Here is a 16,596-nt window from a genome sequence, read left to right as displayed (position 1 = left end):
CTGTTCTCCTGACGAAATGGGTGCGTGCAGCTGTATATAAAATGAAATTTGAAAAAACCCGCGTCGCATATATATATATATATATATATATATATATATATATATATATATATATATATTTTATATTTTTGCCCCTGCCGCACCCCCGCACCCGGGTTTTTTGGAAGTGCCGAATCCCCGCACCCGCACCCGCACCCGCACCCATGTGACATAGCTTGAGACGTACCATGGAGACTTACTCTAAGGTTACAAGATTTTTTTTCATCTGCAACTATATTAGTAGGTAACTGTTTTGTATTCATGTTCAAGAATAATGCTCTTCTCATTCATGTTCAAGAATAATGCTCTTCTCTTTATACATATCTAAGGCTGCATGATCTTTCTATGCAGGATCATAGAGCCATTTGCTTCCAGATGTGCAAAATTTAGGTTTAGGCCCCTCTCAGAAGAAGTTATGAGCAGCCGTATATTGCACATATGCCAAGAAGAGGGCCTCCAACTTGATCCAGATGTATGAATCTAAGGCTGATAGATTAGTTTCCATAATTTTTTTTTTACATTTTCTTGTATTTAGATTGCTAATATAAACAATATAGTGAGCAAATCCATATCTCAATGCAGACTCTTTCAACTTTAAGTTCTATCTCTCAAGGTGATCTTCGTCGGGCTATAACATACTTGCATGTAGCTGTCAAGAAAAACCTCATGAAAATAAATGGTAGCTCTTTTCTATGGATTTGCTAAGATATAAATGATCTGCATTGTGCATGAAGATCAAGCTAATCATGCAGGCACCTTGATCTAGATCTGATATTCTTGATCGGCATTTACTGCACTGGTGCATGTAATGTGTCTAATGATTTTCCTCATCTTTCTTTGTTATTTTTTAATGCAATTGTACAAAGTACATTTTTCTCATGAATTTTATATATTCAAATTTCCACATTAGTTTTCATTTTGTTATGATTTTTATGGGGAATAGTTGATACTTGAGTTTTTTTAGTTTTACTGCTGGTGACTAGGGCAAACATTTACACCATAGCCACAAATATCACCGATATTTTGAAAATGTTGCGATATTTTCAAAATATCGGCCATAACATACATATCACGATATTATTGCAATAATATTGTGATATTTAAAAAAAATCTTACTTTATATACTTAAAATATATGTTTTTCTTGATTCTTTGTATTTTATTTTTAAAAACTTTTTCTAATTGTTTCTTTACGTTTTCATGAAAAAACCACTTCTTGGAACGGTCTGGTCGCTGATCAGATCTCTTAGATTGACCACCTGGGTTGGTTTGGCTATTCATCTCTATCAAATAGGTTAGCCTGCCCAATTATCCTGGGCTTCAAGTAACCCTCTTCTAGGCTCTGCTGGACAGTCATCGATGTTCCTCCCTCTGACAATCCTTGTGATGGTTCCCTGGGATCGAATATTCCCATCTAGTGCGCAATTGACGATGTATGATCTTGTCGGGGCGCCTATAGGGCCCTTTCTAATGGTCTGTTTTTCAGGAAGCTGTATCAAATGTACAGATGAGAGCCTCATCCTACCTACTAGCTAATAGGGTGGAAAGATATGATGTGTCGAGGACCCCCGGTTCTACGTCTGAAGTGCTCGTCCAAGGAGGAAGCCTATCCCAACAACTTGAATCACCTTTGTCATAGTCTGCCTTTTGCAAATAAAACAAATGAAAGAGCTGAACTACCAAGTAAAACCTTGCTGAGAAATTTTTGAGAAAGATATTTGTGGTTATGATTTAAACGTGAGTTCTGGATGGTCTTTCCTAACAAAGCATGCTGAAGATCTTCTATGCTGTCTTGAACTGATTTTGCAAAATTGTATTGGAGTCTTTCTAAGCAAGAGTCCTTATATCGAAAGATTTGTTGTTCGATAAACATTTAGTGCTACGTGAATTCAAGTTAATGACATGCTCTAGGGTGAGAATGCGAAAATTTTAGCATGTCAATTGTCCATGCAATTCAAAAGCCAAATTCAACCTTAGAAACATGAGTTTTCTATTGTTCTGTAGATTTTACAAAGAAAAGAACAAAACTGAAATAAGTAAAAATCAATGTGCATATATGTGTATTGGAGAATGCAAACTAGGAGTTAGTGTTGATTGCTGCTGCATCTTCATTCTACACGAAATATTTTGGATTTCCTTCACTAACCACACACTGGATTTTCACTACTTGTCAGCTAAACATAAACAATGGCATAACAAGTGTTGAATCTGGAACATGGTAAATCATCTTTCCTTTGTTAAGCACATTACTCTATTCCTGTAAAGCATTTAGTCTATCTGCTATCCTGTGTAGTCAAAAGCAGTAGGTGGCATCTAGGTGCCTGGCTCCCTAGTGCCTACACGTTACATAGAAACCCAAATAAAATAGATTAACTTATATAAGAATCAAAGAAAACTAAATTATATTATATTTTTAACATTAATAATGCTGATTTTAACATTATGATGGTCATATTTTTTAACATTATTAGTAAAAAAAAAGTTTTACAAAAGTTGACGTTTTCTTTTAGTCACCCCAACTAGGTGCTCACCAAGCACCTTGCCTATGTGCTTTTAACTACATAGCTACCTCCCTTTCATATCAATAAAAGCGAGGAAAGAATATCGTGCTTGCAGTTCTGCGAAGACATAATTGTATTTTAGAATGGCATGGAAGCTCCCCTTCCCAATTATTTGGAGATCTTGGAAATTAGAAGAGTGGGTCCTTTGGCTATGGTCTAACTTAAAAATATTGGTTGCTGCTTTCTCAAAGGACATTATTTGGTGGGCTGAGATTACGAGGTTTGATTTGCACTATTTGGTTATTCATTGAATAGTGTGGGAACTACCACTTTGGATTCACTTTGATTGCAAAAGCTTTATCACTTGTGGCCATCAGGATCTCTGCTACTCATTGCTATTGGAGGCTTAGGCTAACCTATTTCCTGGGAAAGGCATATGTGTTAGGGTTTTTTTTGTCCATTTTCATTTAGAAGATGCTTACCCAAGTTCATCTTAGTAAGGATATCGTGTGTCCAGCAGTTGACCTCTTTACATGGGGCTGTTGAAGCAGCCATTGTTCTATTTTAGATTTATGCTCTCTATCCGAGTTATTGCTTCTTGCATTGCCTATCTAAATTGGTTTAGTTGCTATTAGGATTTTTATTTTCTCTTTTCGTCACTTGTTCCATCTGCAGGATATAAATGGCTGATCATGTGGATATTTTGGCTGTTTGGACCAGAATTACCAGAAGCTTCTTAGGTAGGTGGGAAGCTCGCTTCCCGGAAACTCGCTTCGGAAGCACGATACTCCTCGCTTCCGAAACTTCATGGGAATCTCGATTCTCCCACGCTTCTTTTATGCTTTCCACACACATGGTCTATGCTTCATATATGCTTTTCTCGCGTTTCTTTTCAAGTTTTTCATGTATTTTTTCTCACGCTTTCACTCACTTTCCATGTACTTTCTTTAAATTAGTAACCATCATTGTTAGATTTTAACAAAAATTTAACTCTTTTACTGAAAAATCACCAAATATAAGAATGATCAATTTTATTTTAGTTTTTATTTGTTTTTTGTTCGATTCCTATTCAATTACCATATTGCTTCATTTTTTTAATATTTTGCTTTTAAATTGATACTTCGCTTCCCGCTTCCTATAAATTTTAAAATGCCTCGCTTTTCGCTTCCGCTTCCCATATCGTTTTCTGCTTCCGCTTCCTAGTTTGGCAACCTTGGTTTGGACCCTGGTGATTTACATGGCTGGAAAGGATCGCTAAAATATTTATCTTTTCTCTTTTTGAGAAGAAATAGTGCTTTTTTATTCTTCAAGTGCAGTTATTGATGGGTTAAAGGATCTATTACTATGTGCACTTTGGGAAATGGCTTGGGCAGGATCATGGATAGGGTAATGATCATAGTCACAAATATCAGTATCAGCTATAATCTCGGCGAGGCTATTTCTCGCGATATTATAGGTTTGGTGATAAATCTCGGGAAAATCTTAGGGCTTTAAAAATATAAATAATAACAAAAGTAATTAAGAAAATATCATGTTTAGGCAAAAAATATAGAAATAATAAAAGAAATAAGTACAAAATGTAAAAGAAAGAAGAAAAACATATTTAAAATGTAAAAAATAAATAAAAACAGTAAAACTAATTGATAATATCGCGATATTCATGTGACAATATCACAATATTATCAAATTGGCAATATTTTGAAAATACCGCCACATTTTACATATATTATCATTTGCTGAATTTACAGTGATAATATCGCGATATTCTGAAAATATCACCGATATCTGTGACTATTGGTATTGATTAATGGGAAGAATGGTGCTTGTCATGTTTTTTGTTGCTTTTGTTTTGCTCTCTTGATAATTTTTCGTTTGTTTTACGTTCACACTATTTTTTTCTTTTGAATAGGTAATTTTTTTGGTTTTTTCGAACAAATAAATAAATGAATAATACAAAGCCCAAAAGAAAGGTTTTCAACCATCTTCTGGCACAAGTGTTCCAAAACATGGTGTTAAGACCCATTAGTTTGATTCGATAACTCATCCAAGTCAATTTGAATGGCACTACCTGGTCAACTCCAGTTGGCTAACATTGTTGAAATATATAAATAGCTTCACTTTTCTTGATGTTGGGTTTTACTTGTACAGGATTCAATATGCATGTGCATAAATAGAGATAATTCGTTTTGTTGTATTTGTGCATTTACCTGTTCTATTGTTAACATTTATCAAGGTGCTTGATCGTCAAACCTTTTGCCCAATAACTACCATTTATTATCTTTCTATTTGTGATATTGTTCGTATGTTGAAAAATGTGATTGCTTGGTCTGCATTACAAGTTCATAACTAAGTTCTTGTTTCACGATCCTTGAATTTTGAAAATGTATGCCTGAATCACCTGATGCATGGCAGTTGATAATTGTTTGTGAATAATTAATATGCTACTTTCATTTCACATGAATATTATGAATCTATATTATGCAGTTCATACTTTGGATACTTAGATACATGTTAAACCTTAAATGTTTATTAATTGCTCATTAAATATTATTAGTTGATGTATGTCACATGGGTGCGGGTGCGGAGGTGCGGCACTTTCAAAAAACATGGGTGCGGGGGTGCGGCAAAAATATAATATATATACATATATATAAAGTCCAAAAGTTGGACATAAATGACCCTGGGTGTGGTCAACGCACCCAGGGTCAGGTTGACCGCACTGGGTGCTGCACCCACGTCGCGTCGCATCGACGCGGGTGCGGCACCCAGTTGGTCGAGTCCCTGTGACATAGTTGATGTAATATTTGTTTCTTCCACATACCATTTTTATACTTGTATGATACCTATTTCTATATCAAAAATAAGAACGTTAATAAGATCTGTTTGGTTACTTGGTTCACCTGCTCAAGTCCTTGGTTGAGATTGAATGAGTTGACTCATGAGCCACTGGGTTTTCAAACCACATTTCAGAATGAGACAATTGCCTTAACATTTCTTCATGTGTACACAACAGGAAGCATAACATGGATTCTAAAGCACAAAGAAGAGCAAGCCATAAAGTTGAAAAAGAAGATTGAAGCACCATGGATGCATTGGCTGCATTTAACCATCCTCCCACTAGAGAGCAACTTTTTTCTTTTTCTTTCAAAAAATAAAGGGAGATTTATGATCAGCGATCAACCATTTGTATAGTGGGGAAGTTAATTCTCCCTAAATAGCGAATGTGAGATTGAACCCACTGCAACAATTTAAACGCAATGAGTGACTGCATAAGTTTGGCTTACATCCTTTTGTTGCTTGTTTTCTCTCATAACCTATCTTGTGCAAAATAATTGTTCGATGGCTTGTGCTTGTTAACATGCAATGATCTTACATATAAGCTAATAAAATTGTCTAGATGATATTCAGCAAAGATTGAACCCTTTTATAGGCGGTCACTTCAATGATGGCATGACTATTGAATTATGAAGCTGGATGAGTGCAGATTTAGCATGGACCGAATGAGTCAGTCTCCTAAAAGACTTGGTGCAGCTTGAGCATTAATTTAGGTAGATCAGATGCAATATGCCATATGAGTTGCCCAAGTTCCAGCAGTGTAACTTGTTCTTGCTCTCTGTGAAACTGTCCACTCAGTCAGGTAACCAGGTATTCCTCTGTCTTTAGTCTTTACAGCATCTGTTTCTTTCTCTAGGCGGTCGCTGTCAATTCCTATATTCTGTGTTTTCTTGTCTTTGTAGATTCTGCAAATTCTTTTGGTCTTTCTGGTGCTTTATATCATTATTATATATCTGTGATCCTAAGCTTTCTTTTGTTTCCTTAAACCACATAATGATGAATACACTTTGTTAAGATGGAAATTCATTCCAGAGTTCTTAGCCTTGTTATTTTCAAATTCTTGAATGACTGTTAAGGTTGATTTCCACATTTGACTTTGTAGGGGACCGCACGCTTATTTGGATCATCCATTTCTTCTGCAGACCTTATCAGTGTTTCAGGGGTATCTTTAACTATTGCTTAATGATTTTGATTTGTTGGAGGATTTGATTACTCTTTTTGCCGAAAATGGTTATCTGCTATGATTTGAATATTTATATATTGAATATGTAGAGGCAAGATTCCTCTTGTTCTCTTTTTTAACCTTTTTTTTTCATATTTAACCTGGGGAAACCCCGAGCCTGGCCTGGAGACTTTGTCACCTACCGAGGCAGGAAAATGCCAGGGCTAGTACCCTTAACCCCAGGGCCTATGCATGCTTCAGCTTGCACAAGGAGTTACCACCTGCAGGAGTCGAACCCCAACTGCCCTTCTGACAGCTGAAGCCCTCTCCAGCTATGCTAACCCCTTTGGGTACTCTTTTTTTAACCTTAGCCTGAATCTTTTGTTTATGTCAAGTTGGTCATCAATAGGTTAGATTTAGTCAGAAAATGGCCAACTTGCTAGCATTAAAAAAAAGACATTTTGACGTGTTTTTACACTTTATATGAGTGCTATAAATGACTCTGTGATGGAAGAGCACAAATGTGAGCCTGATTATAATTGAACTGTCTGTTGGATATATGTTGTTTTAATTGTACCATGCTCTATTCTGTTCATTTTAGACATTCTTGGGGAATTCAACTATTTTTGGCAGTTTTTTCTTCACAGACTACATAGACAGTTACATGCATGTTGCATTATTTTCCTTTGTGTTATTTTAACAACTTAACTTCAATGTGTTAGTTGTAAAGTATTTTATTTTGCTACCCCCTTCATTTGGTAGGGCATTCATCAGTTGAGTTTTTTATGACTTAAACGACACGATGTAAACAACCAGCTTTGTTTCTCTCAAAGAATCAAACTGCTACTTTTTTATTTGTGTTGCCTAGTATTCCTGTTGTCCCAAGAAAGCCTTTTGGTGGGAGGTTTATAGAGAATTGTTGCACCAAGTTGAGGTAGTTTTTTATCACTGATCAAAACTGGAAACCAACTTGACAGAGTTTTTTTTGTTTAAAGATACTTCTGCCAAGTTCTGTCACTTACAAATAGACATGCTATACTTTTGCATGCATATCCCTTTGTCCGTGTTATTCTTGGTTATTGTTTGGGACCACTCTTGAATTGTAGATGATGGTGCTAGATTCAACAGGTGCTGGCACGTGAGGGTTTAGGATTGGAAGTTTATTGTAGTGATGCAAGGTGGTCATTACCCAGTATTTCATGCTAGATTATCATACATATTCTAGGATTGCATCCTGTGTGAAATGGATATGAGGTACAAGTAAGCAGCACGGCATGGTATGTGTGTTGCTACTTGGAGAACTGGATGATTATGCTTATAGTTTCCTATGTCAAACGGTTATTGGTAGAGGCCATACAATAGGAATGCATGTGGTAAAAATAGAAACTTTTCAGATAATGGCAGAAATAATTGTGTGCGCATGTGTGCAGCATTACCAGCATTTACATGGGTACAAGCATTTTGAAGGGTTCATTGGGCTTAGAGGAAATAGCACCCTACTGGATGATTCTTTAGCCCTTTGCTAGGAATTGGATGTCACCAGCATATATCCTCAATGAAGGGGTGTGATAAGGATATCTTTTCTCCAAATGAGCTCTTATCCCCATCAATAAGCCATGCTTAGCCTACCAAAATGGTCCCAAAAGGAAGAAGGCTCCAATAGATGAATCTTAGCCCTTTCGTAGGAGTTGGATGTCCATAAACACAAACATATGTCAACCAAGATCTTAGCATGGAACTTTAGAGTCCTGAATAGACTCGCAAAGCGGCATTTCCTAGTGAAGCTTGTTGAGGACATTAACACAGGTTGCCCTTTTGAAGGGCACATGGTGGTTTTCTTGGTCCTCCTTGTGCTGTCATCATTCTTTCCAATGGTATTGCAGATCTGGTATATTGAAATTGTGTAGGCTTGTAGCGCTTCGATTTGATTTTTCTTTAAGGTGCAATATGCTGGCTGGTCCTTTACGGAAGACATTCCTTGCCTTTTTACGTTGATTAACCCCTATAATGTGGTGAACAAGAATCTTAAAGCATGCCGTCTGGCCAATTTTCTGGAAGTTACCTTTAATGAGGAGATGGATTGGTATCTCCTTTCCTAGCTTCAACTTGTGTGATAGTTTGGAATCTTCAAACTCTATTAGTTGAGTCTGTTATTGCCACCTTGGATAGGATCTTTCTCAAGGTAGAAAAGGCTTTAGCTCCTCCCTGAAGACCTCTGACTTCTATTTGCAAGTTTTTTCATGCTTTCTTACTGCAGACTAGTTTTGGCATCAAGATTGAGCACGAGAAGATACTATATTACAAATTGATGTTGTTATGAAGTCTTTTGTGCAACTTTCCTAAGCCAGTTAATTTATTCTTCCATATTTGTCAGCTCAGACTTAGCTGGATCAGATTTACACCATTGCATGACTTCTATTTTATTTATGCTTGCTGAGCGGACTAAGCTCTTTGCTTTGCATTGGCTTCTTGTTTTACAATGGCATCTGGCATTTTCATTGAGATGTTTGTGATCTGAGAAAATGCTTGCTTAGAGCGTTGCGGTTAGATATATATTTCTCATCTTTGTATGTTCTCTTGGTAGACGTTCCTGGTTGTGGTCCAAGGAGGGTCTTTTTGGCTGAAGTTCGTGGATAACTGTTATCTTTTAGAATAGACATCTTGACTTTTCCCTTTTCCACAACTTTTTACTTCTATTATCTTTTTAGCTGAAGACAAAACTAGTATTTCTTATCCAATACAATTAGCCAGCTAGTCTGTAGAAGCATCAAGTTTAGTTTTCTTGATGTTTTCTGCTGTTTTTCATATCATTTGCATATTTGCTGCATGCTTCCAGGATTCACAGCCTGTAGAAGTATCGAGTTTAGTTCTCTTGATGTTTTCTGCTGTTTTTCATATCATTTGCATATTTGCTGCATACTTCCAGGATTCACAGCCTTCTCTTTGACATTTGACATGCATGAGATCATGTTAATTTCAAACATTTCATCAGCATCAACATATATATCATTGAGAAAGTTCAATGTTCTACATGCTTTTAGGTGTTGTTGATGGTAGAAGAGAATTTTGGTTGTCAGCACCTGCACTACTTTTTAACTTTTTACAGGTGATCCCAAATGTAACGACCCCAATCCAGACCCTTTTAAAAATGCGGAATTTTTTTTTTTCTAAAGAGTTGCGGAAACCTTCCCAGAGATCTGGGGTCCTCACAGTTCCACTTTCCATTGGATAGCCCATCCACCACAAACGAAGTTGCAATCATCATCCATATCAACCAACTAAAACTCTTTTATTAATGAGTAAGAAAATTTCAAAGACAAGGTTTTCTTCAACTGAAAGTAAAGTAACACTTGCAGAAATTAAAAGAACTGAAAGACAAAAGAAAGAGCCATTATGTCCTCTACTGAAGCTGACAAGCCCAAGTATAACTCATCCATCCCCAGATGCATGTCCAACTTCACTGTTCACCATTTCCTGTGAAAAACCAACAAAGTAGGGTGTCAGAACCGAAATTCTGAGCACAACTACTTTTAAAGAAACCAGGTGAGAGAAAGAACATGGATAAGATTTCATGCAGTGATTTGAGTGAGTACAGATATAAAATTTGCAACATTTAAATATCCATAACTACCAATAATTGTATACACTCACCAGTCAAGAACAGTAAACAATGTCATATATCAATAACTAATTAATCAAACCTTTTAGCATGATTTCACAAAGTAGGTCATATGCTACCACCAAATGATGTCCTAATATCAAGAATGATTCAAACCTGCATGATCTAATGCATAACAGAAAAATGCATGATTATGTGCAATGCATGATTTCTTCTGTTATCTTTTATTTAAGTTCCATCTTTCCATATGCATGCCCTATTAGATGCACACATCCTTAAGTTCCTCTTTTTAATTACCGTGGCCCGCAGATACACCAAACGGGTACAAACCCCGAGGTCAAGTAGGTTCCCAGGGTAGCTTAACACACAATTTGTATTTTATTACTGGGTTCCGACTTAGCCCTCGATCGATATCAGGAAACAGCACCATCCATCGGAACATTAGACCTCCACATCTAATGTCGGGGACACAAAGGACACCCCACGCCCACAAGTGCCACTTCCTTGGTACCATAAACTCACAGCTGTGACTAACACATCACTCCCGGGTAAAGTGGCGGACTCTCCCTAAAACCGTGGCCAGGAGAAGAACCTCAATATCGGGTTCAGGGGCAACAACGCACACGGAGTTTTTGTATCCTCACAGTCTCCCCAAGACCGGATATCTAAGATTCTCATACTCCAGATGAGATATCCCAGAATGTATATTACACTGTTCTTATTCATTATATTTATTATTAAGTCCATTTCTTTAAGTTTGCAACACATATGCAAAAGTAAAGTGAAAACCCGCATCCTCCCTTGCGGAAACCATTCGGGACTCCAGCCCGTATAAACCACTAGAACAGTGTAGTAATGTGCCAAACCATCTTATGTGGTTTAAGTGATGCATTTAAAAACATATATGTGAAAGAAAACCAAACTCACGGCTCTCCAGGCCGATGATGGTCCAGTTAGGCCATCAGTGCATCACATAATAAAACCAAGTAGTGTTTCATTCATAACACTAAGCCAAAATGCCAAACAACATATATATTCATGCAAATATAAACCCAAACATATGCATGTCATAATTCATTCATATGCATTTTCAATATGTGTGTGTTACCTACATCACATATGGGTCTTAACCAATCCATGGTTTCTTTAAGTGTGTGAGTGTACATGTACCATTTCACATATAAATCAAGTGTACATGTTCAAGAAGACTTACTAATAATTGAATCATGCTCACACTCATGCGTACCATAGTCATAACAGTCAAGTGAAAGTATAAATCTCCACGACAAGTGTTTCCAAATGCACATCCATATATGCCAATATAACCATGGTCATAAAACAACCACATTCACAAGCACGGTTTCCAAGATTCATGCGCAAGGATTCACATATCTATACCAAATGTACGTTGTCATTCCTTGATTAATTTTATTATATCATGTGAACACCCATGCATGTAAATTCCAGCAATAAAGCATTAGTTTCATGATTTCTCATGCCCATGAAAACAACTAGACAACGATATCCAATCAAGCATATCAAATCAAGTTTAAGCCTATTAGCATTTTCATTCACCTGTAGGCAAAGAGCCAGGTCTAACATGATTAGCTAGTATTTTGAAAGCTTAAAGTGCTAAGCTAAGCTTCCATATGAGCTACCCTATACATGAACAAGGATTCCATCGACCTGTCATTTGTCCACAAGCATGGACAGTTAAGGATATGGCATTTACCATATTTTCCTTTGTAGAAATATAGTTCAGCACCATTCGGATGGGCTGGGCAGGGTACCACCCAAATTTCAATATCATGCAAAAATTTTCATGCATGAGCATTTCTATCAACCTATCATGATGAGTATGATTAACAAAGAACCAACCATTATGAGTGCCAATACTTGCCTACCGAAAAGGAAGTGTTACGTATATAAGTTAAGAGAACCTGTGACAAAAGTTTTAAAACAGCATATGTACATATCTTGTACAAATGGAAAGGAAATGTACTTATATATATAAATTTATATATATTGCTCCATTACAACACATTTTCTCTAATAAGAATATAACTCGTATTTACATGGCACCACCATGGTTCACCTGAACCGCAAGCTCGAATAAGAACTTATTTTACTAAAATCATAAGTAACTTAGACTCAACAAACGTTGTGCTTGAACTTGACACCAATAAGTTTCTGTCATTACAACTAATCAAAACTAACACAGAACTTAACACTGAAATCAATTATTTTGCTAATTCATATACGGGAACCAGTAAGTCTCACATATTAAATCTGAAACAAAGGTAATATAGGAATTTATTTCAAATTACAGGAATCCAAAGCAACTACCTTCACCAAGACTTAACTAAACAGTTTCCTTTGATAAATAAACCCAGACTATTTCAAAACAGAATTTTATTTCTGTTATAGACTTAACAGGACATCACTGTAACCTGGAATATATGTAACAAGATTTGATTTTCATCCAATATGTTGAAAAACAGAGATCATAACCTAAATCCTAAACTTACATTGTATAAAAAAAACTGTAAACACCAATGATGTAAAGTACAACACATGTGATTGGTCTTCATATGCAAGAGATGACATCACAAAATATATCTAACTATGGATCCATCCTTAAGAACATTAGTACATTCAATCATACCTATCAATTTATTCTACATGAGCCCACCGTCGGGCATCAAACATGTGGGTGATCTAGAGCATGGTTTTAAGACTCATCAAATTCAAATCAATGAAATGGGTACATGAATAAGCACAGGATCAGTTTTGTATATCCAATTTTTCCAACACCTATCCAAAACATCGATTCTCATGAAATCAACAATGCCTGTGAATCATCTTTAAATCAATCGATGCCTAGCATAAACCAACAACTCGTGAAACTATTACCAATTTATTTCCTAAATAAAACTCAAGATTTCTGTAGCAAACAACGTTGAAATTGGGCATCCTGCTGAAACAAAAATTTAAATGAACCAAGATACATAATTTTTTTCATATGGTTTAGCACCCAAAATAAACAGATTCCGTTTTCCTCTTTCCCTTTAGTATTTAGGTTATTGGGTCCAAAACAGAAATCCCCCAACTTGGGGTTATCCATTTCAAAGAATCGGAAACCCCACGACTGGGGCTAATCCGATACCACAGCCGAACCCCAAATCATTTGGGCTAGGGATTTTTGTAAAGTAGGGTTAGGCAAGAAAATCCCTAAATCGATTTGGGCTGGACTTTGTTTCAGTTTAGGGTTAGGTACAGTAAATCCCCAAATCGTTTGGGTTTTCGAAATGGGGAAACAACCTAATCCCCAAATCCTCCCCTCAATCCACCCATGGAATCGAACCCATGTTCGATTCCTCACCCTTACCGTACCTCTTGAAGAGTTTTTCGGCGACCGGAGGATGGAGACTGCAAGAGAAGGGTCGGCTGGGGGTTGCTCCTTGCTACTGCCGTGACAGGAGTCTCGCCGGAGGTCAGTGATGGCTGCTAGTTGCCGCAGCCCGCCGGCGACCTCTTCTTCCTCCGGTGCGCGCACGCAGACAGGGAGAGCGAGAGAGACGAGGGAGAGAGATGAGGCTGAGTGAAGAGGGCGAGACCCCCTCTCCACTCCCCTCCTTTATCGGCCCCAGGCCCCTCCTTTTTCGCCGAGATGGGGGAGGTTGGTTACGGCCTGCGTAACCCCCCTGCCCCCCTTCCATATCCTGCAAGGGTTCTATCGGGCAACCCTTATCGGGTTGCCCCTTTTTAAAAAGAACTCGGGTCCGGGTCCGAGCCCGTGACCCGCGATGCTGGGTCCATTATTAAAATGGACCCGGTTCGTCAATAATAACGGATCCTTAGCTGGATCCGAGTGGATCCAACTGTGGATCCTCGAGTCCACTTAATATATATGTATATTATATTTCTATAGTATTACCAATATTAATATTATTTATTTATGAGTATACACATATATATATATTTAGATATATATATGTATATGGATCCAGTATATGGATCCCATACCCATCTACACACCCTATTGAATGATTATTCTCCGAATTATTAAATAATTTAAAAATTATTGTACTTATACGTATATATCAAATTTACGAGGTAGATGTATGCGGAAAACCCCTTTATGGGTCCTGGATCTGTAATTTGGATCCAGGCCCAATTTGCAAAATTTTATAAAATTTTCGGGTTTTACACCAAAAGACGTTGTTCAATCACTTTATCAGGCTTGCAAAAGTGGTGAATTTGAATTAGCAAATAAGGAAGTTGAGAGTATAATTGCAGAAGGTTATCCAGTTTCACAAATGCTTTCTCAGGTTCTTTTTTAAACATGATCCTTATGCCATCACCTGATCATTCTCATTCTCATTGCATATTGCCAACATAATGATGTGTTACAGTTATTCGACGAGATAGTTGGCGCTGAAGACATATCTGATGAACAAAAAGCAAAATTTTGCAAGAGATTTGCTGAAGCAGATAAGGTCACTGTGAAATTGGATTATCTGTTAACATTTTAAAATGAAATTTAACCCTTTTCCAGGTTGCATCTGTACTTTTTTGCCTTGGTATTCTTGTGACATTATCTGGAACTTTGGTATTTTCACATATTAAGTTAAGAAAACTACAATTTAATTACAGTTATCTATAATAATAATAGCTGGCTTATTAAGAAGTAAATGATTCACCAACCAACAAAAACTGGCAAAGCTACACGCCTGGTTGGTTCAAGAGAACATTTGATGACCAAGTAGAATGCAAGTTTTCAATTATTCATAATGAAGTCCACGATAATCATGAATCCTACTTTTAAATGGGTTTGACAAATTTCCTGGTTCTTTTGATTGTTTAAACAGTTTGCATCCATAAAAATGTTTTGATCTAAAAGAAATATTTCGTTCAGTATGTTGTTTTAACATCTCACATGTTTTCTTGGAATATGTGGTGTTTGATTGATGGAGCTGATGAATACTTGCAGCTAATGGATGTGGCCAGCAACACCATGCATGCTCTCTGCAATATGACTGAAGAGTTCTCTTATGATAGCAAACTGCAGGAAGGCCTCTGCTTAGTATGTTTGCTTGCTCATACTGTCTTTATTATAATTAAATGAGTCGTAATTTACACATTTTGCAAATTTGGTAGACAACCATCTGATCCTTTGAGCTGATTAGAGTATTAATGATCAGAACTCGAGCTTCTTTCCTCATGATATGTTACTGGTACAGAAACTCTTTTAATATCAGCGGTTGAGATCAACTGAGAGCAAGTAGAAGTCAATAATATTGCTTTAGTATTGGTTTACAGGATTTGAAGTTCATTATATTTTCAGAATGAAAAAAGGCTTCTTAATAAAGAAAAGAGGATTCCCAAGGACTAGCATAGCAATTATGAATTCTCGTGGGAATTTAAAGACTTATGTACAGATACGTGTGTGTGTGTGTGCTAAGCCAAACAAAATTGGTCTCCACCAAATGTAGATTCAAACGGTCTGTCCCAATTCTGAGTTTATACCCCACGGTAGATGTTGACAAAATTGGAGGCATCCATCCACCTTGCATGGTTGTCTTGGCATACTTTATTTTTTTTGGTACCAAACGTTAAGGCCCAACCCTTAACAAGTGAGCATTTTGAAGTAGAAAAATCCTGGTGGCCTTTCCTTTAGCACTTGGTTCGTTGATTATGTTGTTTCTATGACTTTAAGAGAAAAGGGGGAATCCTCTGTTATGCGAGGACTACAATGAATAAATTACTCTCATATATGTATAGACATGGATTCTTACTCAACTAAGAGGCTTACATAAACTAATAAAACTCTTACCAAACTACTAATGATCAGAGTACACAAACCGTTTAACAAAGAAAGTGATACAGATGCTAAAGATGGATTTCACTTAATAAACCGCACCAGAGACTCTTGAGTGATTATATCCTGTTGGTATCTGATTATGCACATCTGAATCCAAAGTTGTAAAAAGAAAAAGGCTACCATCTTAGACCTGATTACATGGCGAACTGCTTCCCATACAAGCAAATAGCTAATTGCTTCTGTGTTTGGTAAAGGCGTTCAACATCTACATCAAACCGGGCTCAGGTCTGATTAGGCCACATCCAAATTTGTGGGAGTTTCTTTTTTGGATAACCAGGAAAAAACTGCCTCATTCACCTAGTTCATTTGGGGGTAAAACCTGTCTCCCTTGCCCATCAGGGAGCACACCCAGCTTCGACCTCACATTAAGAGAACCAGATCCATGGTTTTGAACTTGTGATCTCCCGTCAACTTGGTGACTTTCAGGAGTCACCCTACCAGACGAGCAGAGCCATAGTTATGTGAGATTTTGATAATGCCCAAGCCTGCTCGGCATTAAATCTGTCCACATTCATACACTGTTTAAAGATACACACATTCATCTTTTTTTTTTTTTA

The 16,596-nt window shown here is 37.0% G+C and overlaps 1 protein-coding gene and 1 pseudogene across 2 annotated transcripts in view; one reads left to right on the top strand and one right to left on the bottom strand.

The window, feature by feature from the left end:
* Positions 1 to 16,596, bottom strand: part of LOC149838284 (metal transporter Nramp6.2-like) — an 88,232-nt pseudogene that overhangs the window by 24,156 nt on the left and 47,480 nt on the right. The window lies entirely within an intron of this gene.
* LOC149838287 (replication factor C subunit 2-like) overlaps positions 1 to 16,596 on the top strand; it is a 29,266-nt gene that overhangs the window by 11,590 nt on the left and 1,080 nt on the right. The window contains exons 7-13 of the mRNA XM_090006928.1: positions 215 to 283; positions 391 to 511; positions 622 to 684; positions 6,477 to 6,537; positions 14,362 to 14,486; positions 14,571 to 14,653; positions 15,115 to 15,241. Of these exons, the coding sequence (XP_089863054.1) occupies positions 215 to 283; positions 391 to 511; positions 622 to 684; positions 6,477 to 6,537; positions 14,362 to 14,486; positions 14,571 to 14,653; positions 15,115 to 15,241 (649 nt within the window). The remainder of the gene's footprint in view (positions 1 to 214; positions 284 to 390; positions 512 to 621; positions 685 to 6,476; positions 6,538 to 14,361; positions 14,487 to 14,570; positions 14,654 to 15,114; positions 15,242 to 16,596) is intronic.

Source organism: Nuphar pumila, chromosome 5 (genome assembly GCF_984573655.1).
Source record: "Nuphar pumila chromosome 5, dmNupPumi1.hap1.1, whole genome shotgun sequence".
In the NCBI taxonomy this organism is placed as follows: Eukaryota; Viridiplantae; Streptophyta; class Magnoliopsida; order Nymphaeales; family Nymphaeaceae; genus Nuphar; species Nuphar pumila.
The sequence above is the reverse complement of the archived record's forward strand: the minus strand, read 5'-3'. Positions and strand labels throughout refer to the sequence as shown.